The sequence below is a fragment of the Podarcis liolepis genome (genome assembly GCF_965112155.1).
Source record: "Podarcis liolepis genome assembly, chromosome: 17".
Lineage (NCBI taxonomy): Eukaryota > Metazoa > Chordata > Lepidosauria > Squamata > Lacertidae > Podarcis > Podarcis liolepis.
The window spans coordinates 11,117,870-11,145,450 of record NC_139571.1 but is presented as its reverse complement, the minus strand read 5'-3'; the positions used below and the strand labels follow the sequence as shown (position 1 = coordinate 11,145,450).

Genomic DNA, 27,581 nt, shown 5'->3' with positions numbered 1-27,581 from the left:
TGCAAACACTTCAGGGTTGCTGTTATTCTATACGGACATTGCTTACCTTGGTAAGATGACCCTCCTCCAGCTCCGCCCCCATAGCCACCATGGGAACCAGCATTGTAGGCGGCTCCTGAGCCATAACTGTTTGCGCCACTACCGCCACGTCCACCACCACCACCACCACCGTAACCTGGAATTAAGAATGTATACTGAGGAAAGTCTCACATCAGGCTACTTTGGAAACATTCAAAATCAGATGTAAATATATGAAAGCTGACTTCATATAATACCACCATATAATACACAGGGAGATTATCAGCTCTTATCATAGATGTCTCCCCTAGTTTCTTGCAACTCAGCAGCAGTGGAGAGGCTATACCGAAACTAGCTGCATGATGAACGTTTCCCAACACACCTGCTCAAAATTATTAGATGTCTTCATTTATCTCTGCAGCTCAACTCCACTGCCTTTTAAAAGATTCTCCTCTGATCTGCATCTCAACCCAGTTACTGGAATATCTGCTGTCCACAAGGGTGCTTAAAATACATCTACTTTGCTTAAGCATACAAAGTAACACAGAATCACATCAGTTCTTAAACTATCATGTTTCCTTTACAATTCCATCTCTGTCCTTGCACTCTGTGACTTAAGGTAAAGGTACCCCTGCCCGTACGGGCCAGTCGTGACAGACTCTGGGGTTGCGTGCTCATCTCGCTTAAGAGGCCGGGAGCTAGCGCTGTCCGGAGACACTTCCGGGTCACGTGGCCAGCGTGACGAAGCTGCTCTAGCGAGCCAGCACCAGCGCAGCGCACAGAAATGCCGTTACCTTCCCGCTATAAAGCGGTCCCTATTTATCTACTTGCACTTAAGGGTGCTTTCAAACTGCTAGGTGGGCAGGAGCTGGGAACGCAGACGGGAGCTCACCCCGCCGCAGGGATTCAAACCGCTGACTATACGATCGGCAAGTCCTAGGCACTGAGGTTTTACCCACAGTGCCACCCGCGTCCCACTCTGGGCCTTACATAATGATAATAGCCCTGATGTGCAGTGTACGAGACAAATGCTTATGCTAAAAGCATATTAAGGGCTTTCACAACTCCCACCCCCCACGAGGAACACACTGAATTTACTTTCGTAATTGTAGTCTGATCCTCCTCCACCGCCGCCAGGAGAGTTGTAGGAATTTGAGTAGGAAGCGTAGTTGCCTTGGTTATATCCCTTCTGCTTGCCTTGCGGTGGCCCATAGTTGCTATACTGGTTCTGGTTATACGACTGCTGTTGTTGGCCTTGATGGGCTTGATACCCTGAACCATAGGCGGGCTTTTGCTGTCCTCCGTGCTGCGGCTTCTTCCCAGCGTGTTTAGGAGGGGCAGGAGAGCTGTAGTCGCCACCTTGGTAGTAGGAACCATACCCTGCGGATCCACCACCGCCTCCTGCATTGCCGGAATGGCCACCATTGCTGTAGAACTGACCTAAGGACAGGACAGAAAGCAGTCACTGCACTTGTTCAAGTTATTCGAAACTGCTACATGCTCAGGAAGAAACGGGCCTAAAATGTGACTGTGTAGCATGACTTGTGTCGAGCTTCCCCCGCATCCTAGTAGAAATCTGGAGCAAACTGACACATTACCCCAGATGTCCTCCCTTCCCTAAAGGGATACTTAGGTTTGACTGGAGCCTTATACCTCTCTCTGGAAGGGCTATGCACTCTCCCACAATATTTGAGATGAGAGTAACCCATTTTCTGTAGCAGTGACAATTCAAAATTTGGAATTCTATAGACTTGAAGTCAGACTTATTACACACCAGCCATCTCAGGCAGATGCTTTTAGCTGGGAGTGAACATCCAACAAAGCAGTCTGGTATGATTTCAGTTCCCCATGTACCAGACTGCAAAATATCCCCTTGTGTGTAAAAGGAAGTGATGATCACAGCTGGAAACAATAGCAGAAGACACAGAGTTACTTGGGTACATCTAAAGTCTGTAAAGATCCTGTTTTGAAATACAATTTGAGCACATAAGATTTGAACCCCCTTTTTAACATGATCTAAAGTTATGCTTTAGTAACGAAGGCGCCAGCTTTCAGACCCACAACAGGTGTTATAAGCCTATGGTTAAAACTGCACAAGAATGGCTATTGTCTAGTAAGGTGACACATGCAGCCAATCTGCACAGCATGGTATATTGGAAGGAACACCACTAGTTTTAAATAAAAATTTAGATAATGATTTCTGGAAATAAGTCTTGGCTCCCCAAACCATCTTCACACTAACACCCACAGAACACCCACAACACAGTGGGTGTTAAAGTGAGTTTTCACTCAGTTCAGAACTATAAAAAACACAGTTTCTCTTTAAAAAAGGACATCTAACAACAAAATTCATTGGGGAAAACAATTCCCTCACCACAACCACTTGTAGTTACCATGTTAACTATTTTGAAAACTGCTTATTTAGTAATGATTTCATTTAGAATTCATTAACAAATAAATAACAATGTGTGTGCATGGGGGGGTACTGCTTTTGTTTGTTACTATGTTATGCAATTGTGTTTTTATATTGTAAACCACCCCTGTGATCCTTGGATAAAAGGTGGTATAGAAATTTTAATCCCTAGACAGGGATCAAGATACACACATTTAAATCAACTACTGAAGCAAAGAAGACCAAACAGTATGTTTATTAAAAACCTCAACAACTAGTTTATTCCCTGTGCCTTTTCAGTGTTTAGTAGCTTTCATTTCCTGGACATTACATACACCTGCTTTTGGGGACATGCACTGCAAAAAAGATAAGTAGCCATACCCTACAAGAATTTGAACCAACTTGCAAAGTGCTTTAGGCCTTTTATCTTTAGTTGCAAAAAATGCCCACTGCAATTAATGAAACCATTCAATTTTAGAGGAATCGCAACCCAACCATTGTAGCTGAGGCTGTAGGTCCTGGATGTTATACCAATACAAGAAGCACAAAGGATGCAGATATTAAAATTAGCACATACTATTTCACATACAAGTCAATATCATGCATGCTTAAAACACTAAGTTGTCATAGATTCTGAATTGTTCAAATGTCTTTCCCTTATTATTAGAGGCATCTATCCACTTCAGGGAACCAAAAAGGTTAAGTTTTGTACAAAATCTGTTGTAAATTAAATCAAGTAGTTCACACATTATCATGTTCCTTAAAAATAAAGCAATGCTTTCCATAAAAAGCAAACAGGGGCCTTTTGCTTGTAAGCAGAACAGAGTTGGCTCTTTTTGTGCACAATGCACAAACACATTCCTTGAAATTTATCTCCCCCATAGTGTACATCAATATGACCAAAGGCAAGTCACAATAAAAACTGCCACTGTTTGTAGGCTAACAGTTTCAGACAAGCTGCGGTGAAAAGCCACTGTTGAGAAACCCAGTGAAGCACAGGGACACAGCACGAACACTTTGGGTTTTGGAGTTCGAGAAAATTGGAGTAAAAAGCTGTTTTATGTGCAATACTTTTAGATGATCTAGGAAGACCCAAAATCATGATAGCCGTAGCAGTCTGTGAAAAAGTCACCTACAAAAGGGGGAGACAGAGCAGAGGAAAAAAAATTAGAATTTTTGGAAGATGGCAAAATGTGCCACATTTTTAAAATTTATTTTTATTTCTCTGCTCCCGTCTTCCCCCCCTCCCGAAACAAACCAAGCTGTGTATTTTAAAATTGTATTTGTATTTTTTTAGGGAAAATGCTTTTCAGAATGGTGATTTGCTTCACTGGCATAAAGCAGAGAAATGTTTAGTTCATTTTAAAAGCAAGTGAGATTTGCTTTCAACATCAGATTTTCCTCATTTCACTACGTAAAATAGAACTGAGCTTCACTACCCCCAGGGTGTTGTGTTTATTTTTTCCATGAACACTTACTATAGCCTGCTGTTGCAGAATTGCCACCGTAGCCATAGCTTCCATATCCAGCTCCTGGAACAAAATGAAGTATATATTAGTCACCTGACAATATTGCAAAAAAGGAGCGAATTAAGTAGACTATTTGGTAGGTTTACACCATGGATTTACACTGATGCTCAGATTCAGGCACATATATAAAAAGTGGACTCCACAGAACCACTGAGTTCAGCAACCATTAAGGCGTTCACCTGTATTTATCTTCCAGCTCCTCCTTAATCTCAAATTTGCAAATCCTGCGTGCTCTCTCTCTCTCACACACACACACTATATGCAATGTTATGATGCCGAGGTGGTGAGCAAGTGCCCCTCTAGATGTTGTTGATCTCTCAATGGGCATCAGCTCCAGCCAACATGACCAATGATGGGAACCAGAATTTAACCAAACCTGTTGGGGTACAGGCCTCCCACCCTTGCTATGAAGCAGAAAAAGAAGCATGTGCAGGATGATTAATGCTAGCTTTCACACTTTAAAGTATGGAACAGAAAGGAAGTAGCTCACCAGCATTCATATATCCTCCATGATTAGCACCACCAAATCCACCTCTTCCTCGACCACGGCCTCGGATATTTCCTCCTCTACCACGACCCCGCATGTTTGGAGGGGGTGGCACTTCAGTATGCATAGGGCCTCCCATACCATAGCCTGGATTATGCTGTTGAAATTAGTAAAAATCCAATCAACAGAAAGTCAACTAACTTATTTTTGATTCTTGCTATGTTAAGTATTTTGTATAATTCATTGCTAAGCAGCTCCTAGAACTGTAGCCAGAAGCTATGCTTTTCAAATCAACCGCCAAATAGTCTGTTAAGAGTACAGTCTCTCTAGGGGACTGAGTAAGTATTATTAATCTACCTGAAAGCACAAGTTATAGGGTTAAAATTTACCTTTACGGGAAATTTGGGTCCACCTCGCGCTGGCATAGGGGCCCTTTTCTTCTTTTGCTCCATTGGAAGGGGGGCATCTGGAAAAAGCTTTTCTAACGCAGCCAGTGCAGCATAAGCTTTTGCCACTTTTTTGTTTGAACCAGCTCCTTGGAATTTCTGACCATCAACCTCAACCTTTGAAGCAAGGAAAAGTGTCAGGGAGAGAACTGCACATTCCCATGTTGTAACGACATTAACTAATAGTAATTCTGAATGCAGCTTTGTATACCAGATCATCTCACCTCCATCACAAACCGCTTATCATGACTGCCGCCAGTTTCTGAGATCAGCTCATATTTTAAGCCACGTCGTTTCTCATTTAGCTCCATAACTGGGTTTTTCCCATGCTTTGTCAGTATTGGTCCCTGCTGCTTCACATTCTATGAAATTAAAATACCACTGCATTGGTGCCATTTCCACTTTTTAAAAATGTAGATCAATAAATGGAGGGATGGGTGTGTGTGCTAAACCACTACAGAAAAGCCGAAAGCCAAAAAATTATCTAGGTTAGCATCCCACCTTCCTAGTTAGCACAGTAGGGCAAGCAAGATAATGAGCACAGAGAAGCAAACCATGTGGTATTTTTGCCCACTAGAACAAGGAACTGGCTTTGTGAATGTGTAGTAGTAGAGGAAAAAGTAGGCTTTCAAAAGAGACACCTGAGTGCTGGTGAGAAGTGTACCAGAAACTATAATGTACTGACTTTGTCTTCATTGACTACGTACAATTGATTAGTAGAGTACACTTAGAACTATAATGTCAGATTTAGTTAAGCTATATATATGAGAGATAACTGTATCATTTGAATCACCTCCATAATCATTTGGTGGTTATTGATTGTACAAGAGTTTCTAAAACGAAGTAGGAAATTGGCATTGATCTGGAGTGACAGGGATTCTAGCCTGAAGAGCAATGACCAGAGCCTAAAAGAGGCACAAGAAATGTACACCTACCTCTGTTTGCTCTGAAGGAGAAGCAGCACTGGGTGTACAAATAGTCTCCACTACAGGCGGAGCAGTAATAGCTACTGGTTTCTGATCCGTTTCCTCGGCTGATTCATCACCCCTCTCTCTTCCTTCTACACCCGTAGGCAATCCCATATCTTGTAACACCTAAGGGAAAAAAATTATCCTGATCAATTTAGAAGCTTCTGTACAACTTCAGACTACTGTTATATACTCAGTAACATCCATTAAGCCATTCAGCAACCACACCTAACTAGAGTTTCACAAACTACAGCTTGAGCTTCCAAACACAGGTTGTAACATGATTTACAGCTTGCTTATCCAGGCCCGTGCAGAGCTTGTCTGATGCCCGGGTTGGAAGTTGTGTTAAAATAAAGCTATAAATTAAAAAAAGAAGAAAGAGAAAAGAAGGAGCTGGTTTCTAGAGGCCCCCCAGACAGCTTAGCCCTCCAAGGCATGGGGCAAGTATACCTGGCTGCCGGCTCTCTTTGCATGGGCCTGTGCTTATCCCTCCCAGCTTCTAGGTAAAGCACCCTCATAGTCAACTGATACTATGGCAAATCATAAAGCACAAACTACATCGATTACATGTCTGTGTCAAATCATGGTTCTCCAATTTTGTCTTGTTGGTCAATTGCAAACTATGTGTATGTCAATACAAACACAAGACTAAATCATAGTTTAAGCTTCCTTAACCATGGTTTGTAATGAATGACACTGATGTATTCTGGGAAAGGCACAAGATCCCCTTCCAGACGAAAGGAATTCAAGTTACGTTCAAAGTGAAACTGTATGTACTGACTTACAAATAATAGTTATGTACATATTCATAACCACTTCCTACCTTTACAGCTACATGCAGCTTGGCTGTTTTTTTGGAAGGTCCTGAAGCTTCATATGTGATGCCATCTACTTCCACAGACATGGTAAATATAGGAGCATGAACTGGACCTGTCTGAGACACTAGTTTATACTGAAGTCCTGGTTTCAGTTGGTTCAGTTTCATCAGTGCATTCATAGCTTGCGGCGGTTCTGATTTCTCCTCTGAACAAAAGAAGATATTAACATATTGACTGAAGACATCACATTAATGTATTTTGTGCTCTACGAAGTGCACAGTGTTAAGTTTATAGCTATCAAGCAAATCAGCCAAAGCAGAAGAACTCGACATTTTTTCTACTTCCTACCATTCACTGACATTTACACATCAACATGAATCCGAAACATCTGGATTAGCAAGCACTTGGAAAACTATGTATACCTACCTCTTGCCAACTCAATACCTTTTTTCTGAATCTTCTTTTTCTTTTTGCTTGGAGACTTCTCCTCTCCGTCTTCTTCCATAGGACGTTTCAACGGAGCAATGGCATATGTGGTGCTAGGGGGAATCTGGACTGTAGACAGATTTTAGATTGTCAATATAAACACCAACATATTTTCTGTCAGAAATAAAATTCCAGACTACTGAAACCTACCAGTGTAATCAACTGGGTTTTCATTTTTTGGTTTCTTGGGCATCTTTGATGGCAATGGATCCATCCCCAAAACTTTATGAAGTTGGCCAAAAGCAGCAAGCCTTAACGCATGCTAGAGAGATAGAATGTGTATTACTGAGGTGTCCAAACTGCTCCTAGCTTTTCCCACATTCATAACAAAACCCATTCCCAGTATTTCAAGCCAGAAATTTCCGAAGACCAAAGTCAGCAAGCACTCTGGAACTTACTGTTAAGTTTTAAAAACCTGACATCTTATTTTTGGCAAATCAGCAAAAACCTCCTGCATTACTTAATGGGACCCTTTTTCTGTTTCCGATTAAAGCCAGCCTCATTGGGAAAACTAGCTATCATTAAGAACTCGTTGCGGTTTTGTAACATCTGTAATCAAAACTATACCTGAGCACTCTGTGTGATATCTTCCCTTTGTTGTCTGTCTAGATGCCCAATAGCATCAGTGGCTTCTTTTTCACAAGGATCATAAATACCAGAACCATCTGAAGGCAGGAAACAAGGAAGATATGCAGAGAATTATCCTAGGGTCTCTACGTAGACTCAAATATTCCCTCAGCATCACCTAAGACTCAGAAATGTAAGTAGCTCAATTGAAGTTCTTGATCCAATGGGCAGTAATTTGATCTAGTCTGCAATACAGATCATTAAGCCCAACACTGAGTGGCAAGATTGCCAAAGTCTTCAAGCACTCCAAAAGCAACCTGCACATTCTGTCACATCCCCATTAAGGGAGTTGGAATACTGGGTCCATAATTTTAAGAGCATTTGTTCAAGGTAATGTCAAGCCTTAAGTAAAAGAAACAGATAAAATATGGTCATGCCTAACATGGTGGAAACACAAAACCTTGACTAGAGCCAATTTCAGTCACTTCTATTGAAATTTCTCAAGAGTCGAGAACTATCTAACCTGGCATGACTATTCCTGATGCAAGGCATTCAAGAACTCTTCTCAGGGCCTCACCGGCACCCATTGGTCGATTGGCTGTTCCAATTGATTTCTCACACAGCAGTTCTAGAGGCTGAAAAGACATTTCAGAAATTTGTAAGGAAAATAGTAAACAGTTATCAGTGCCCATAGTACAGATGCTGGCCTACCTTAACCACTAATCTATTAAATAACTCAGTTAAAGAGACACATGTATGACTAGAAAATTGGGTGTTGGATCTAGGAGACCTTGGTACAAGCTTGCCTATCACTGACTCAATGGGAAAGTTAACATGCGGATGTTAGTGCCCTTTCTGTAAAATGGGAATCAGTGAATGAATAAAGTTTTTAAACTTAAGAAGTGCAACATAAATATTAGAAATAACAAGCTCTCTATAGATGTAACATATAGAATGCTCATAGCTCATATATTAATTGCTTCTGCTTCGAAGTGGCTTCTCTGTTGCAGCTTCGGGGGGGGGGGGCAGGGAGAGAGAGACTGTAGTTTCCTAACCTCACCAGCAACTTGAATTGAAGCATGCACCTCATAATATTTTAACTGTTTGAAGTCAATGGTAATTGTTAAAAAGGGGGGTTTGCACTGTTCATCTTGGTGAAAGCAAGAATGATTTGCACGTTAAATGATACAGACACTTGCAATTTACTCGCCCTGCATTTATATTCCGCTCAAGCGGAATCCAATGAAGCCTAGCCAAGTTTGGTTATAGGGGGTTGCTGTAAGGCACGCACAGGCAAACACCGGTCCTCCAGATGTTTGGGACTACAATTCCCATCATCCCTAGCTAACAGGACCAGTGGTCAGGGATGGTGGGAATTGTAGTCCCAAACATCTGGAGGGCCAGAGTTTGCCTATGCCTGCTGTAAGGTGTGTGGTCGTCTAACCTGGACTAGAGTCACTTTTAGCTGTTGCCTGGGCATAAGCTTAACTGAAGGTCTGAAATATGTGTGAGGGGCTGTCTAATAATGCCTGTGAAGTATTAGAATGGTAATCTGCATTGAAGACTGAATAACCTCACCACATTCTCAAATATTCACTGGCTGCATAGACACATAAGCCAGACTTTCTGTGTGCTGGTACATGTGGTCTGATCACTCCTCCTCTGATACAAGTGGGATAAACACCCCCAGGAGGCCCTTGGCTTTCTTTTGCATTCTAACAAGCCACAATAAGCAAGCCAACAAAGCATGGTTTAAGATGGGCAGTGACTATGCTTTGTTGTCACAATCAAACTAACAACTTCCTGGTATACATATCCTGCTCACACCAGGAGAGGGTTGAAGTGGAAGTAAGCAGGCAGCATGCACTAGCTCACTGCTTGTTTACAGCTTACCATAATAAACTAGAAACTGGCTTATGACAATGTTTGTGCAAACACAACCATTATATCTATGAAAACAATGGAAACTTCCTACAATGGCATATATGCATTGCACATTCAAATTATTTATATGCCACTAAATGGGTATTATTCCCAAGCAGTGATTTCAAAACTATTCCCTCCCCCAGGCCACCTGAAATTTGCTAAGACTCTTGGTGGACTACTTAATGATTTTTCTGCCTCTTGCAGCAACTGTGTTAAATACTGTAAGATTTCTAATTATATTTTCATTATTTAATTCCTTAAATATTTTATTGTATTATAATTTGAATTCCATAGAACTCAATTGCATTACAAAATACAACATAATAAGTAATAAAATACAAACACAATTGAAATCAATATAACTGCTTAATAGGATGGATATGCTGGCTCTTGTTTTCAACCACAATCCAGAGATCTGCCCTGAACCATCTGAATGTAGCTTGCAGACCACTCCTGTTCTCAAAGCACAGAACAAGTCAATTTTGAGCCTCAGCAACCTGATGAACCTATGCCATGAGGATACTCTAGCTATAAACCAAAGCAGACTTTTGGCAAGCATTTTCGAACTGTCAGGCTTCCACAATCCCTAAAAGCCCACCTTACACTAGAACCTTTGGTCACATACAATCAGTCTTATTTAACAACCTAGGCAGTCTAACAAAGATTACGCTTTTCTTAAATATCCAAATTATTCACATTTTCATAGTAAAATGAGAAATGCCTTCCTCTCCATAGGATATAAAAAGCACCTGCTTTTTCTCACACACATTTGCATATTAAAAAAGAAATAACTTGAAAGATTACCCATCCTCTAAGTGGAGCCCAAGTAGGCACACGGGTACACAGATCTCTCAGCACTCTGATGACTATGACACATGATTTCAAGCCATTTGCCCTGGCCTAGAATAAAGTAATAAGCAACACAGGTTCAGTAATATACTGCATACCAGGACCAAATTGAGACAAAATATAAATTTCTAGTAGTGCTACTTTGTCAAGGGTAAACTATGTATACATCTCCATAGCTTTATTTCTTTAGTTTAATTACTGTGTATGAAAACTTACTCTTAACACAAAGCAGCAGCAATGAAATCTACTCCATTCCTTCTCTGAAAAACTAAATTCATTCAAGTGCTTCTTTAGCAACTGTGCATTTAACAGATGCTAAGTTCTGCACATCTACAGCCCAGATTTAAAACATTTTAATGAAGTTAGACAATTACAACTTACAAGTTTTTCTACTTAAAGACAAATATAAGAACAAAATGCAAACCTGGAACCACTTGGCGTGTCGGAGTGACGCCAAGGCAGCAAGGCATTTCTGCCTGTCCAGAACGTCCGGTGAGTCGTTGACTGATAGCGTTTCTATTCGTGGGTGGAATAAGAAGACAAGGTACAGTTTGACCAAGGGGGTTCTGTCGGGTGGAGAGGGGATGAGGCAGTTTCCTAAAGGGCAGCTGAGGCTCCCAGAACTCTGATCTACAGCCCTGTACCTGAAAGTATAGCCTCAATACACTTTACTTTGTCACCCTTATGAACTGACAACTACATAAGGAGAACAATGTGAGGCACTAACTCACTCTTACAAAAGGAAAGGAAACCCTACAGGGAAGGACAGAAATCCTAAACTATTTTAACCAGGTTACAAAAAGGTATAGGACTATGCTAACCAACAGAATGGAAGGTTAAAATTATATCCCCACTCTATATCCGTACAGGTACATAACTAAATGCTTTTCTAGATGGGAACCCCCTCCGCCCACAAGGCTCGACTGCCCTGGCCCCAGCCCATGACAGAGTGCGTCCTGTTGGTCAAAGGTCCAGCGTCCCTAAAATCGACAAACTAGAAGGCTTGGTAGATGTGGTCAGATATCAGAACCATAAAACAATCAGTAGTGAACAAAATTACTATCCAGTCTGTGCTGCAGCAAAACTGAAGATAGGAAGAAGCCAGGGTTTTAGATAAGGCTAGTTCAGTCATTTGAAATGTGAGACCCTTTAAGCATTGTGTTCACCTGGCTACTGAAAAAACCATTCTAGATTTATTCGAATGTGAAGATTGCTTTTAATATTAAGGGTGAATTCACACATCCAAGCTCATCTCTGTACGATCAAGTGATGTGCATGTATGAAGACAGCTATCACACAAACACCGGATAGGTATTTTGTAGTATTTGATATCACCTCAAATACTTTGTGCGGACTGCCTCCTTTAAACTCAGCTGCAAATAATCAGGCTGACTTATTATATACATGCTTGTCACTCAGACCCATAGATGTATAAGTAAGATGAAGGATGGAGTAACTTTATCCAAAACTCTGCATTACATTCTTGAATTCAGCTGAACAGGCTGAAACCCCAAAACGATAAAAAATACAAAAAGCAACTATCATTTTTGCTGCAACACAAACTGCTTTTATGTAACATATCCAATTTCATGAACATGCAGAAGTCATTTAAACTAAGACTTCATCTTAAGAGGTTTTAGTTTACATTTATAACGTCGGTATCCATCATTAAGGTCTGATGAAAAAAGTTATACCAGTGAGTTAATGTACTTGTACAAGGCCATACAAAAAGGCCCAAACATTTTAAAAAGTGATTTAATTTGGAAGGTGGTACTCAAGATTCTAGAAGCCTATAATCCAGTTGTTCATAACCATGACACTGTGTAGCATTGTGACACAAAGTTGATTTGCATGAAATTGCTCTGCCTAATCAAAAACAGAACACCACAGCGAACAATGAAGTCAGTCTGGAAACTTATTCTGCGGCTGCTAGCAGTTTTCAGTCCTCCATACCTCCAGCTAACATTTTTTCCATTTCTTCTCTGACAACAGGGGATGTCAAGTGGATGGTAAGTGTCAGTGGAGGCTCTTTTGTATTCTTAATGATAATTGCAGCATCATTGATAGATTGGATAATTTCATATTTATCTTCAGTAATAGCCTGAAACACAAAGAAATGCCTTAGAGTTTTATCAGAGTCTCTCCCTTTCTGCAGTGCCAACATCCAAGTTAGAGCTTTGGGGCAACTATGTTTGATTTTGACGTAGTTGGTATAGCCAAGAGGAACATAAGGAAATTCACTTCATACTATGGTATCTAACTAGTTTCTCAAATAAGCCAGTGGTAGCAAATGAAGATGAGCTACCAAGTGCTGAGAAATGTTCACCAGCTTAATTTGTAAAGTTCTGAAGGGACAGACCCACAGGGCTAGTTACAAGAAGAGGTGCCAGCAACTGGATACAGAAAAGTGGCAAGTGGTAGGCAAAGTACTTGGTAGATCTAATTACAGTGGGCCCACCACTTATGTGAAGGTTCAGTTCCGGAGCACCGTGCACAAAATGCAAAGTATGGAACACCTGGAACAGCTACCTGCAAGGTAGATGGCTGCTTACTTACTGGACTCTGGGAAGGCCACAGGACCACTTGGGAGCATCCCAGCCCCCTCCTGCAACCTTCCAGAGTCCAGTAAGCATGGCACTGGGCTTTGGGAAGGAGGCACAAGGGAGAGACATGGCAGCTCCTTGCCAAACCTTGCTCAACTTTGGGAAGGAGAAGCATGGGCTCGGGCAGCTCCTTCCCAAAGCAGAGTTACAAGAGAAACCCACTAGGTGCATGGGTTGGGCAGAAATAAATGTATAAAAGGAGAGTTGGGAACGGTGGGTTTTCCCTGCTCTCCATTTATTTATTTATTCTCCCCACCCCGCATAAATTGGTGTTTGCAAGTGAATGCAGGCTCTATGTGCTACATAAAATGTTCGCTCCGGAATTATCCCACTTCAGCAATGCTTTGATTACAAGGGAACTTAAAATGCTACCGTATATGATAGCAAAATGCATGATTTTAGATGTTATATTTATTTATTAAATTTCTATACTGCCCTTCATGAAAGGAGCACAGGGCAGTTTACAATATAAAACCACAAAAATACATTACATAGTAACAAACAAAAACTATAACATGCCTCCAACAGTTTTAAAAGCCACACATTGTTGAATTAGCCAAAGGCCTTGGAGAAAAGGAATGTTTTTGCCTGGCACCTAAAAATATGTAAATAGGTGCTTTTTACTCAGATTGAGTAACTTTATCCAAAACTGCATTACATTAGAGTACCCAAGTTGGCAGAACAGCAAAAATTCTGTGCACTCTTTGGCATGAAACCCCATAACCCAATAAAGTAAGATAACATTGTATTTGTTCCACGAACAAGTAAAAAATAAAAAAGATAAGCGGTGGCAATTATAAACTTTTAAAAATTGCATATTTTTCATACTCACAGCAAGTTGGGTTCCAAGATTATCTGCCACTTTTTCCAAAAGACCAATAGTAGGCTTCTCCTTGCACAACAGAACCAACTCAAGATCCAAGTCTCCCTTAAGCAAGAGCCCCTTCGCTACAAGACCAACACGCATCACTCCACGAAGTGTCCGAGTTAAGTGCTCTGTGGTCTTTGGCTCACTAAGAAACGATGAAAAGAAGCTTTACAGAAAATGATGAAATGACAAACTGCTCTTTTATTGTGCTAAGTATTTGTTCAAATCAAACTTTCAGCACACAATGGAAACACTGGGCTATTTCAAAATAGCCACCAAACTGTTTTGCACTACATGGAGGGACCCAAATATCTTTAAATGCTGATTCAAGTAGAACAAACACCATGACTTGGTATTACATCTCTACCAGCTCATTATTTCTAACAGTTTATCATCATGTAAAGGTCTTTTAATCCCCAAAGTATTCAATCTACCTGCCAGGGGTAAAATACAGTGTTAGTAAAATTTTAATTTCAAGGAAAAAATACAAATAGAATATGGCCTCTTCTTCAGCAAAAAAATTGGAAAGGGTACTTCCTTGCCATGGAATACGGAAAAGTCTTAGAAAAGTCAGGAAGCAGTGAGGCATAACAGCCAGTGTGGTGTTGAAGTAAGTGTCAGACTAGGATCTGGGAGACCAGAGTTCAAATCTCCACTCAGCCATAAAGCTACTGGGTGACCTTGGGCCAGTCACTGCCTTTCAGCCTAACCTACCTTGCAGTGTTGCTATGGAGATTAAATGAGCTCCTTGGGGGAAAGGGTGGGATGTAAATGCAATAAATAACCGCTTCCCTCTGAGGCTCAGCTTGGTGTGTGGGCAAGTGAAAAGTTGCACTGGGCTCTAGAAACACTCCTAAGTGTTTCTGAAGTTCAGCAAGATGCCATTCCTTTCCTCTCAGGGTTGCAACAGGGCTGGTAGCAATCATAAATTTTAGGTGACTATGAAGGCTTCATGTGCTTATGGGCCCCTGACAATGGATGATCTGGACTACAGGTAACAGAAGATGATGGGAACTCAAGTATAGCTAGTGGCAGAAAGCCTGGTCAAGAAAGGCACTGGGAGATACCTCCTAATCCAGCCCTGAGCAAAGACCTTCTTCTAAAGTGTTTCCCTCCTAGACGATAGCATGGAGAGCGCACCAGTGTCGTGGAGTCTAGACCACTGGGTACCAATGAACTGTGTATCCTTAGTTTAGTGACAGACAGACGTGCAGCCTGTGTAACGGTTATAGTGCAGAACTATTAAACAGAGAACATTTAACTGAATATTTTAGTTTGCAATTAATCTAATCCTGTGATGTGTTCCTCAAATGTTTCTTCCTCCTTTGCATTAAAATGCAGAGGTCTACATACTGTTACCAAGCAACAATGATAATCTTCCTTCTATTTTCTTCAATGCTCTTATGTTGAAACTTTTTTCCCCAACTGGAAAAAACAACAATTAGACACCTTTGGATGCTGTTCCATTCCAGATATCTGTTAAGCACTGTTTGGCTAAAGAGTATTTGAAGAGGCTGAAAGAGAATGACTTCCCAAAGCTACTTAGTGAGTTCATGGCAAAGGTAAGATTTGACCCAGCAATGTCCTGATCTGTAATTCAGTCTCTTATCCACTATGGTGCAGCAACTTCAAGAATGCCTTCTCCCAGCCCTACTCATTATCCACCAAGAAATCAGCCCTGAGGTTGTGGTGTAGGGAGGAAAATTCTATAAACATTCTACAGCTTTATTTTTTCATGGTATTTTCAGTTTAAAAATATAATGCCATTTTAAACTAAACTACTCTGCACATGGAATGACTTCTGTGAGCACAATGGAAATTGTACTCCTCCTGCATTCACCTATCTTCCCCAGAGAAACCCCCACATCAAAGCAGAGGTGGGTGGCTGCACAGCATGAGAAGCTCCATTGTGCCCGCATAAGTCATCCCACACACAATGATTTAGTTGGATGCAACACATTGTTTCAATAGGTTGCCTCTAAATAAATACACTAAATATTTAAATTACTAAATACACTAAATAGATATTATTATTCTTCTGCTTGATTCAACTAGTATATATTATCCATTTAGTACTTTACTAATTGAAGCAACTAAAACACTGCACATGCGGAATGATGTTTTCTGGGGAAACTTACCTGAACCTTTTTTTTGGGTGACTAACCCTAGTATGTCTGTGTGCATATATTATATAAATACATAGCTCTTTAGTGTGCAAAAATTAGCATATGAAGTTTTCAGCACCTTTATTACCTTTTAGAATTTAAACACTATAAGGAGGCATATGTGGTTGTGTTGCCATATCCCTAAATATATTTACAACGTATTAAGCATGATTTTTTTTCAATTTCCTTTCCTTGTCAAAGTATTTAATTTCAAATATTTTTGGCTATTTGAAAATTCTTTGATAGTTATGCAACAGATGAAATTAGCATAGCAGATTTCTAGATTTGCTTACTAAAAATAAAAGTCAAAGATGCAAAATGAGTTCCCAACCTACATAATGCACCAGAAGTTTCCAATTCAAACATTTTCAGGGGGAAAATCCACTTTTTTGATGTTTAGATTTATGCTGTACTAGTAGAACCCAAAGAAATGCAAAGGGGTATCATATCCAGACCATGTTTTCTCCTTGACAACACATACCCAACCTATACTGTATTTATAGGGAAATCTAGTGAAAAACGTTACACTTTCTAGTTCTAGGAAGACTTCAACACAATTACCCAAGATTCAAGAAAACACTACTCACACATATGTATGTGGTAATGTAGTTGGGCTGCAATCTTATACTCTTAGCTGAGAATAAGCCCAACTGACCTAAATGACACATTTCTGAGTAGATGTGTATAGCACTGCACAGTAAGAGATTCTGTGGTAGTGGCAAATCCTCCAGCAGCAATTACGGTAACTGAGTTGATGAAATGTTCTAAAATGTTTGTGACTGTTCTATCAGCTTGATCAGGGATGGAGAACCTGCAGTCCTCCAGATGGTGTTGGACCTGAATTTGCAAAAGTCTTAGGAAGCATGGCCAGTAGTTAGGAGTGATAGGAGCTGGAATCCAACAACATATGGATGACCACAAGTTCTCCTCTCTCTATGGTAAATGAAACAACCAAAACTATGGACAACAGGAACAAAATCATGCTTACTGTTTCACCTACTGTGGCAACTGGAGATTTGCCTTTAGACGTAGAGATGGCTGCTTGCAATTGTGCCCTTTGATTTCTACTTAAGTATTTAGCAGCTGAGTGATGAGCAGAAATGTTACTTACCTTCCTTCTTTGTTCTCTTCTTCAGCTACAGTCTCCATGGTCTCAGGTTCTGGCTGATCTCCGCTACCTTTCTCTTGTTCATTAATCCAGTCAGATACAGCCTTGAGAGCACGTTCAGTGTGAGAGACCATGTTCTGTACTGCTGTCAGCTCCTCTTGCGTTGGATAAACTGCAGAGTGTTTTGCCATAACATGGCGGTCATCATTCACAAAAATACGCATTGGCCGCTGAAAATAAAAACACAAATAGTAAACCACCAGTGTATGCTATTGGCTTTCACCTCTGAATGGCAGTCTCTTACCATTTTTGCTTTTGAACTTTGGCTGAATTTTTCAAGAAATATTTGCTTCTTCCAATTTGTACTGGCTCAGTGTATTCAGTACTCTGGGAAAATGAAAAGGATAAACAATATCAGAAATCAATCAATCAATCAATCTTTATTGCTGTCATAGACCAGACCGAAAATTTAACAACAGAAACACTTCATCTTCATCCAATAATATCAGAAAACAAACTGGTGGACTTGTCACAACATGGTACAATTATGAATTTATATTATAACAGAATATACCCTGCTACATTTTATGTTAATGATTTATCATGTTTACAGAGGTCTCACTCTGATCTCCCCATCAACAAACCATGTTGCAAACCATGTGAGCAACAAGCTTATGCCCCCTGGTTTAGCATTATGTCTGAGCTAGTGATCACCCTTTGTTTCATTCCAATCAAACCACAATGCAAAACAAAGATTTACTCTTGGCTTTCTGATCACAATTTGAGTGAAAGGCTAAGCCAGAAATTGTGGTTTGTTGTTCTTTATAGGGGAGGGGCAAAGCCAGAGCCATCTCTGCATTCATGATAAACCAGTGACTATGGTGTACAGTGGTACCTCGAGTTACAAGCACCTCAGGTTACAAACACTTTGGGTTACAGACTCCGCTAAACCGGAAGTTGTACCTCGGGTTAAGAACTTTACCTCAGGATGAGAACAGAAATCATACGCCAACAGCGCGGGAGGACCCATTAGCTAAAGTGGTACCTCAGGTTAAGAACGGTTTCAGGTTAAGAACGGACCCCCGGAACGAATTAAGTTCTTAACCAGAGGTACCATTGTACTACAGGGACAGGAAACCTGTGGTCCTCCAGAGCCTGGACTCCAAGCTCCCTTAGAAAGCTTGGCCAATGGTTGAAGAGAAGAACTGTGAACCAGTAGGATCTGGAGTGTCACCCATGGCTTGTTGTGTTGTGAGAATGGGGCAATGTGTTATGTGTTGCCATGAGACCAAATTGCTTTATTGTAGCAAGAACTTTGAGAAGTGCAGGACAGACACATTTTGAAATGCATAAAAAGAACTAAAAATAGAGCTTGCTGGTCACAGGTAAGATTAAAGTTCGTAATTTGTGGAGTTAAGCATACTGGGACCTGGCAGAAGACATTCACCTTATGCTATGCGGTCCTTTGAGCACAGCAGGATAAATATCTTTGGGTACAAAGATAAAAAGTTCTTTCAGTTTTTAACAGTAGCAAACCATTTAGCACAACCTCCAGACTGTTCTGTTAAAAAATGTTAAACCAAAGTGACCCTACCTGCTAGAGATGGGGGGAAGGCAATAACAACACATTACACTGCTGCATGAAGTTGATGAGGCAAGCAGTGTGTCTTGGACAAATGTTCAGATCACAGACAATGATGCTACACTAGACTAATAATACTAGCACAACTTTTCATACAGTAAGAATAAAATTGTTGTTGTAAACATTAAATAAAAACTAGTCTCAGTCTAACTTAGCTTTTAAACAACAAATTAAGCACCTGTTTTAGCTAAGCTTGTGAAGCTGCACAGATTCAGTTGTATTCATCAATCTCAAATGCTCTGTAAAACTATTTCAGAGCTGGTTTCTTGTGGAAAATGAGCTGCAAAGTTCAGGGAAGAACATTTTGTTTTCATTGTTGTTGGGGGAAGAGGAAGAAAGCACAGAGACACTGGAAAACGCCTAGTCTGTACAACACTATTCAGTACACCCCATTGCCTTTAAGCCTTCCCCCAATATGTGCACTACAGCATCTAATCCTGGATTCAGCTTGCATTAAATTATTTCAAATTACGGTTTAGTGGGACTATGGTTTCTTGACGCAACAATCCTGAGTAGCTGGTACACCCACCCCTATTTCTCTTTCCATGGGCTCAGGTGTTAACCCACTACTTTGAAATCGTAATTCCTAGCCAAAATTAATAGTAGCGCTACTTTTGTAAACGGAAAGCCAAGGCCAAAATTAATAGTAGCGCTACTTTTGTAAACGGAAAGCCAAGGCTCCTAAGCTTGGGAAACGCCATCACCTCTTTTGCTAGTTAACGGACAAAACAAAAGGCTGATAGTTGCCTAGAAGTCGCAGACTCTGAAAAGAGCTGCTTATCACAAACTTAAGCTTTACCGTCATTAGATTCCCCACTCGATCAAAACGTGGCTCTTCCCCCCCCAAAAAAAAAAATCCACGCAGGGGCCCGGCCATTTAAACCTCACATCTGCCAGGAGATTAAAAACCAGCTTCACACCTGCGACCGTCCAGACACACGCGCGAGAAACCCGAAGACGGGCACCCCTTTTTCCCGTAACCCGAAGAAGGGGACCCGGCCCTTGCCGCATTTTTAACCACGTGGAGGGAGCGCGTGCCGATCTGGGCAAGGTTAGCCAGCAGGCGAAAGCCATTACGGTATGTACCGGGGGTCGGGGAGAAAATAGGGCGGCGCTTCATTTGGGGAAGGGGGTCGGCACAAAAAGCGAGTCCGGTGGAGGAGGCGCCAAAGGGCGCCAAGCGAAGGGGGCCGGCGCGGGCCGCCGCGAAGGTGCCGCCCGGGGCTGAGTCGAAGGTCCCCTTCCCCTCTGCCTTCAAGGGGAACTCGAGGGCGGGATCGGCACTTATAGGAGGGAGGCGGCGGCGGCGGCGGCAGCAGCACACGTGAGAGGCGGCACCGGGGAAGAGATGAATGCCGGGGACCGGGGAAAAGCGCACCCACGTCCCCGGGGCTTCTGGCTCCCCTTCCGTCGAGCCGCCCCGCGCGCCATGGCGCTTCTCTCCCTCCGATTCCCCCCTCCCTCCCGGCCCAGACAACGCTGCTGCCGCCGCCGCCATTTTGTTCGCTCGACACAATGGAGCGCGCGCGCGCAAAGACACAAGCGGGAGAGAGGATCCTCTTCGGAACACAGGGAAACGTTATTTCTTTCCCACCCACCCCCCCGCCGCACGTTCCCTCAGAAACGAGCCAGGCTCCCGCTGCCGCTTCAGGAGAACCCCGTGTTGTGGGAGGCGGGCCTGAGGCTTCTCCCTCATTCCCTCCCCTCGAAGCCCCTTCACTCACCGAGCGGGCTGGGCCCGTCGACAGCGGCGGCCTCTACCAACGGCCGCCCCGCTCCCCTCTCCGCCACAGAAAGCGGGCGGTTGCCGGTATCGGGCTCGCGGCTTTCCCGCGCAGAAGGCGGTGGCGGCGGCTACGGCGGCGACGTTGACGGCGGCTTCTCCTCCTCCTCCTCCTCCGTCAGCCTCTAACTGCAGCGCGGTGGCGGCGGCGGCGGCGCGCGGGAGGGGGGAGGGGAGGGGCGGGGCTGCGCGGAGGAGAAAGGCAGGTCGCCGGACCACGTGGTTCGCGCCCCTCTCCTCCAATCGCGGCCGGGCGAGGAGGCGCGCGCCTTGCCTGCGGGGTGGAGGAGCGCGGCGTTCTAGCCCTTCCGCCCCGCCTCCTTCCCCGCCGCCATCTTGTCTCCTCACACGCGAACCGTGCGTAGCCGGCCTGAGATGAGCGGGGCGCTCGACCCCGCGCGTCCCCACACGCGAAACGGGACGGTTGCTTCCAAGTATTCGAGGAAAAGGGAGCTGTGGAGGCGGATGGAGGGCGCAACTACCTTTAGATATACAGTATATTTTTTTTATTTATTGAACTGGTCGGTCTCTATCTTGCACAGGCAGGGCAACCCGAAGCGTCGTAACAGCCACCGGCCAGCCCACCTTCTTCCACGGAAGCAAGTGTGCGCAATAAAGCTGCGATCCTAAACACCCATAGCTTCTGCGTCAGGAAGCTGCTCATCAGGTCCATCTGCCTCAGTATTGTCTGCACTGAGTGGCAGCAGCTTCCCAGGATTTCTGGCAGGAGCCTCTCCCAACTCAGATGTGGGGGTGTCGGGGATGGAACCCGGGACCTTCCGCTTGCGAGGCGGACGCTTGGCTGCTGAGCTATGGGTTGCTCGGAGTTCTTCAGTTTCTACGGGGCCCATCAAATAAGAATAAGATACTCACGGTTTAGGCACGCCCTTAATCCTTTTGTAGTCGGACGGCTTGTTAATAATCCGCCTGTAGCATTTATAAATTGCACCCGTTAGACGAAGCAGCCGAGCCGATAGCAAACTTCCGCTCAAGCAGTCCTTCCTGCTTTACTTGGAAGCAAGTCCTATTGAGATTAGTGGGATTTGCAGTGCGATTCTAGCCATATCTACACCCAAGCAAGTCATGTTGAATTTAGTGGCATTTGCTACCAGGTAAATGGGGATGGGATTGATGCCTTTGTCTTGTTATGTCTTGTCTAGCCGCTGGTGGCTCTCTCAGGTGTGATACAACAAGGGAAACACTTAAGGTGGTCGCCACATGGCTGTAGCCACATTGCAATTTAAAAGGGATCTAGGGGAATGTCCAGACCGAACTGGTGATACTAGTTATTGTTTTACTGCTTGTAAAACAATACTGATTTTTAGTGGGATGTAAATTAAAAACGGAAGCAAGCATGGAAAGGATAGCATAAAACAAACTGCACACTACAGATCTTATAAAATCCAGTAAAAATCTAGGAAACAAGCCCCACTGAACTCAGTAAGACTTATTTCTGTGTAAATAAATATGCTTAAGATTGGGCTGAAGAATGAAATATTAGAATAAGAATTGTGGGGTTGGAAGGGACCTCTAGGGTTATCTAATCCAACCCCTGCAGTGCAGAAATCACAGCTAATGCATGACTTGACCAACCTCTCCTTCAAAACCTCCAAGAAAGGACAATCCACAACCTCCCAAGGGAGTCCATTCAATTGTCGAACAGCTCTCACTGTCAGAAAGTACTTCCTTGTCATAATGTCTTTCATTGTAAATTGAATCCATTGGATTGAGTCCTACCCTCTGGAGGAGAAAACAAGTCTACTCCATCTTCCATGTGACAGTCCTTTCAATATTTGACTATGACTATCATATATTCTCTCACTCTCTTTTCCAGGCTAAAAATAACCACTCCCTCAATCATTCCTCATAAGCCTTGATTTCCATTCCCTTGATCATCTTGTTTGCCCTACTCGGCACATGTTCCAGCTTGGCACTATCCTCCTTAAATTGTGGCACATTATTCCAGGTGGGGTTTGACCAAGGCAGCATAAAATGGTACTATTGCATCCCTTGATCTGGATACTATACTGGTTGATAGCATTACCTTTTTTTACTGCTGCATCCCACTGTTGACTTGTTAGCTACCACTCTCCCCAAGTTTGGTGTCATCTGCAAATTTGGTGAGCATCCTTTCAATTCCTTCATTCAAGTCGTTTATAAAGACATTGGACAACAATGGGGCCAAGACAGAACCCTGAGGCACCCCCTTGCTACTCTCTTCCAGGATGATAAGGAACCATTAATGAGCACTCTTTGGGTTTGGTCAGTCAACCAGCTGCAAATCCACCCAACAGTTACCTAATCCATCCCATGTGTTACTAGTTGCTATGCAAAAATATCATGTGGAACTTTGCCAGAAGCCTTACTGAAATCAAGATACACTATGTCCACAGCATTCCCCTGATCCACCAAGCTTGTTACTTTATATACAGTATATATAAAAAAGGAATGAGATTCATCTGGCATGACTTGTTTTTTTAGAAATCCATGCTGGGTCTTAGTAATCACATCATCCTTTTTCTAACTGCTCACAGACTGACTGTTTAATTAGTTAATAGGAACTCCCATAGAACTCAGTCTGCCTTACCCTTTGAGTCGTTCAGCCTTTGAGCATTATGTTCCAAGCAATGTTATAAAGTTGTTCAAGTTTCTGCACATCCTGGCTTTGCAGAATGACTGCTCTGAAAATTGGATTTAAGGAGCCAGTCCTTCCAAACTACAGATCACTGATGCCAACTTAAAGCGACCCCTGACCATTAGGTCCAGTCATGACCGACTCTGGGGTTGCGGCGCTCATCTTGCTTTATTGGCCGAGGGAGCCGGCGTACAGCTTCCGGGTCATGTGCCCAGCATGACTAAGCCGCTTCTGGCGAACCAGAGCAGTGCACGGAAATGCCGTTTACCTTCCCGCCGGAGCGGTACCTATTTATCTACTTGCACTTTGACATGCTTTTGAACTGCTAGGTTGACAGGAGCAGGGACCGAGCAATGGGAGCTCACTCCGTCGCGGTGATTCGAACTGCCAACCTTCTGATCGGCAAGTCCTAGGCTCTGTGGTTTAGCCCACAGCGCCACCTGCGTCCCATGCCAGCTTACATGGGAGCAAAGACCAGAATTATTTGTATGGTCCACATCTCTGTAGCTTTCTGTGGTGGGGTGAAGAGAACCCCTTTTGTAATCTTGCTGCAGTATCCCACACTAATATGGGGATCCATTATTATTTTACAGTTATGTAATTCCTCCCAAAGGATCCAAAAGCAGCCATATAACATCATACTCAAAACATCATTAAAACAATTACAAAAAATAGAATTATTTATATTTTTTGGATTGATTCCTCACCCAAGCAAGCAGAAATGTTGGGATTTTAGTTAATTTAATCTGGTTGTGTTGACCTGTTAATTGTTTTAAGAGAGGGATTTATTGAAGCTCATATCATATTTTAAAAAACAAATCTAGTGAAGTAATTATGGAAGTTAAGCTTTTATTTCCAAATTTGTTCTGGTTTCACAAATCATTTTTGAGGGAGAATAATGCAGTGCAAAATAAGAGCTCCCATTTAATACACTGAGCCAACATTTCAAATGCAATATTCAGGGGGCACTTACATTAATTGCATTTTGGTCACTACTTGGGAATGCCAAGTACTGCAGTGGTGATTCCTTTCCAACCAACATTCCCTCACACAGATATGTAGCACTTAAAAGATTAATCTTTTGTTATCCGATTTTTGCTCAAACAGATCTTGAAAGAAATAATAAATTGGGGGAAAGGGATGCTCACAGAAGATTGAAAAGGCACCCTAACACTTTATTAGCATTTTTACTTTTTTCTTCTTGAGAGGTTTCTAAATTACTTTTTATTTGCACCTTTCATTTCTTCTCTCTGAAAATTCCTCTCCAGTCTCTGGTGCTTCTTTTGTAACCATGCTCATCACCTCCAATTTGTAACCATGTTCATCACCTCCAAAATTATAGGGACCAAATACTCGGCCTGGTCTGTATTGACCATGAGGCAATGGGAGGCAGAGGCAGGCTCGACTAGGCACCTAATTCCAAGTTAGGCATATATTAGAACCCTGGCAGGGCGCTTGAGAGCAGAGAAACAGCAAAGGGTACAGGGCTGTTTTCTCACTTGTATACAAATTCCAAAGCCCCTTTAACTGGTTTCATATTTCAAGGTTTTGTTCTTGGCTGCAGCTCAGGGTTAGAGATGAAAGAGCTTTCGGAGAACTGCTCTCTAAACCCTGCACAGTCGCATGATCCTGTTAAGTCATAGTTTTGCTTGCCTTGTGTGAACAAAATGCACTAGAACAAAATGTCAGTGGGGAACATAGACGGGGAAACATGTATTTCTAGGTGGGTGAGTTGTGTTCCACATGTTAAGCTTTCCAAAAGAAAATAACTACAGTTGTACCTCGGGATGAATACGCTTCAGATTAAGCATTTTCGGGTTGCGCTCCGCACTGACCTGGAAGTAACGGAGCGTGTTACTTCTGGGTTTCGTCGCGTACGCATGCGCAGACCGTCAAAATGACGTCATGCGCGGAAGCCCCAAAACGTAACCCGCGCAGATGCGCAGACACGGGTTACGTTCGCTTCAGGATGCGAATGGGGCTCCAGAACAGATCGCGTTCGCATCCCGAGGTACCACTGTATATGTCAATGTAGGAATCCAGTCGTGGTGGCAAGCTCCTTATGTGTGAACCAGACCACACAATGGCCTTGTTGATTTATGGACCAAGAGGCTCACTTTAACCACTGGTTGGGCCCCAAGTTTGCATGTGCACCCCAGGAAGGTCACTTTGGTGCCATTTGATTTCACACCCGGAGGTGCACTCCATTGTCTCTCAAGATAGGTGGATGCCACCAACTATGAGACCATTGAGTTGACTCCTATCACTTCACCCTGTAGATGGTGCTGCCTTAATTCTCCTCACACACAAAGTATCGCCAGCAAATAAAAGCCTATTACATCAGAGAGGAGGATTCTAGCTCGCCCATTTACTGCTCTGACAGTTTGCTACTGGCAGGAATTATCAGTAAAACATTAATAGCAGTAGCTTTATTATTAGTACATAGGGGATATTCAGAAACGTGATCCCTGCCCCCAATCTGCAGATTAATGAGGTACAAAGCCATTCTACCACCTTATTCCTATTTTGTACTGTTGCATGCATAGGCAGTCTCGGTTAGGTTTATTGGGTTGTGCCAGCAGAGGTGCGGGAACTGTTGTTAGGATCCCCAGCTCAATTAGCCCTAATGAAACAAGCATATTAACCTTGATGCCAGATAGTTCTTTTCTTAAGCAGTCCAAGCTCTGAATTTTTCCCCCGTTAGTTTGGACATTAAGGAGACAATGGTCTCAGAGGTAGCCATACAAATCTGCAAATCTTTCTCGCTCTGCCCTACCAGTTCCTTTGGCTGTGGACTGAGCCTGTTGATTAGGGGTAGAACTTGTGTTGAACTGCATGTTGTTATGATCCATGTGTGTGATATATAAGAATTTTCACATACTAGTGCTGGGTCAGGAGACCAGTTACCCAACTGTTCATGGTCGGAGGAGTTTTGACATGCATAGGCGATATTAGTTTCTCCCAGGTGTTTTCCAATACCTTTCCTCTTGCCTCCCATTCTATTCGCCGCTATGTCTAGATTCCCTCTTTTCTGATGGAGGGATCCTGTAGTCTTTTTAGAACATTCTGCCTTTTCCTACTTCTACTGCCTTCTGGGACTTTTGGTCTATATTGGGTCCCTTTGAAGTTCCTTTAAGGGGAAATGTTGCAGCAACACAAGTCTATTCAATCGGAGAAGCATTATTCCAACTCCTGGATGCGTGTGCAAGCCTTATAGAGGCATAGGATCACTAGCAAAGCCAAACTGCTCTGGGACACATCCCTACATAGCTTCTGTGCAGAGAAAAGAGTCTGGGAAACAGTTGTGTTGAATCAAAGGTGAAGTGTTCCAGAAGCTTCGCTAAAGCCATCTTAGTAATCAAGATAACCCCACAATTAATTGGTAGTTCTTGCAGCAATGAGCTCATATATATTCACTTGCTTTGATATAAGCTAATTAGCAGGCTCTAATGCTATCCTTAGGGACGTGGGTGGTGCTGTGGGTTAAACCACAGAGCCTAGGACTTGCCGATCAGAAGGTCGGCGGTTTGAATCCCCGCGACTGGGTGAGCTCCCGTTGCTCGGTCCCTGCTCCTGCCAACCTAGCAGTTTGAAAGCGCATCAAAGTGCAAGTAGATAAATAGGTACTGCTCTGGCGGGAAGGTAAACGGAATTTCCGTACGCTGCTCTGGTTCGCCAGAAGCGGTTTAGTCATGCTAGCCACATGACCCAGAAGCTGTCTGCGGACAAATGCTGGCTCCCTCGGCCAATAAAGTGAGATGAGCGCCGCAACCCCAGAGTTGGTCACGACTGGACCTAATGGTCAGGGGTTCCTTTACCTTTAATGTTATCCTTATCTGTCGGCTTGGGGTGCTGGTCTCTTGAGCCCAGAAAGGGGAACTATCTGTAAGATTTGGGTGTTTGCCATCTATGCTCTCATCTGGTCAGGTAAAGCGATGGGAAGTTGTGGCCAAAGTGACGTATGCTGCTTTGTGTATAAAGAATGTATGCATGCACTGGCGGAGGAAGAGGAGTGCGAGGGGAGTGCACTGTCCCCGGCAGCACAATCCCGGTGGGGTGCCTGCGGTGGGCATCCCACCCCCAGTACGAGTGCCAGCGCCAGCTCCGCCCCCGCCTGCTCTCCGCCTTCCCAGTGTCACAGCATGAAGCTCCACCACTATATGCATGTTTGCTTGGGTGCGGACAAGCCATCTTGCTGCGGTATCCATCCTAAAGTCTGTAAAGGCTGGGAGACCTAGCAGGCTGATCTGCTGTAAGTCTACACTTTTATTGAATAAAGCATTAGAACTGA

General features: G+C 43.1%; 1 protein-coding gene and 1 long non-coding RNA gene across 15 annotated transcripts in view; one reads left to right on the top strand and one right to left on the bottom strand.

Moving 5' to 3' along the window:
• Positions 1 to 21,684, bottom strand: part of ILF3 (interleukin enhancer binding factor 3) — a 23,137-nt gene extending 1,453 nt beyond the window's left edge. Inside the window, exons 1-20 of one of the 14 annotated variants that reach the window (XR_014520777.1) lie at positions 20,597 to 20,755; positions 19,051 to 19,152; positions 17,535 to 17,617; positions 17,234 to 17,460; positions 13,922 to 14,123; positions 12,440 to 12,587; positions 10,911 to 11,002; positions 10,442 to 10,537; positions 8,235 to 8,346; positions 7,712 to 7,809; positions 7,295 to 7,406; positions 7,103 to 7,213; positions 6,664 to 6,863; positions 5,808 to 5,966; positions 5,097 to 5,234; positions 4,816 to 4,989; positions 4,430 to 4,583; positions 3,889 to 3,942; positions 1,117 to 3,542; positions 47 to 175 (exon numbers count right to left, since the gene is read on the bottom strand). Coding sequence is in view for 8 of the 14 variants with exons in the window: in XM_083482945.1 (XP_083339071.1) it covers positions 47 to 175; positions 1,117 to 1,458; positions 3,889 to 3,942; positions 4,430 to 4,583; positions 4,816 to 4,989; positions 5,097 to 5,234; positions 5,808 to 5,966; positions 6,664 to 6,863; positions 7,085 to 7,213; positions 7,295 to 7,406; positions 7,712 to 7,809; positions 8,235 to 8,346; positions 10,442 to 10,537; positions 10,911 to 11,002; positions 12,440 to 12,587; positions 13,922 to 14,123; positions 17,234 to 17,460; positions 17,535 to 17,537 (2,569 nt within the window). In the remaining 6 variants the exon portion in view is untranslated. Of the gene's footprint in view, positions 1 to 46; positions 626 to 996; positions 3,543 to 3,888; positions 3,943 to 4,429; positions 4,584 to 4,815; positions 4,990 to 5,096; positions 5,235 to 5,807; positions 5,967 to 6,663; positions 6,864 to 7,084; positions 7,214 to 7,294; positions 7,407 to 7,711; positions 7,810 to 8,234; positions 8,347 to 10,441; positions 10,538 to 10,910; positions 11,003 to 12,439; positions 12,588 to 13,921; positions 14,124 to 17,233; positions 17,461 to 17,534; positions 17,618 to 19,050; positions 19,484 to 19,528 lie in introns of all 14 variants that reach the window. The other 13 variants (XM_083482949.1, XM_083482952.1, XM_083482948.1 and 10 more) reach the window with 13 other exon arrangements.
• Positions 21,637 to 27,581, top strand: LOC310697034. The gene is made up of 2 exons (XR_014520889.1): positions 21,637 to 21,767; positions 24,836 to 27,581. It is a non-coding gene; the product is annotated as an uncharacterized lncRNA (long non-coding RNA).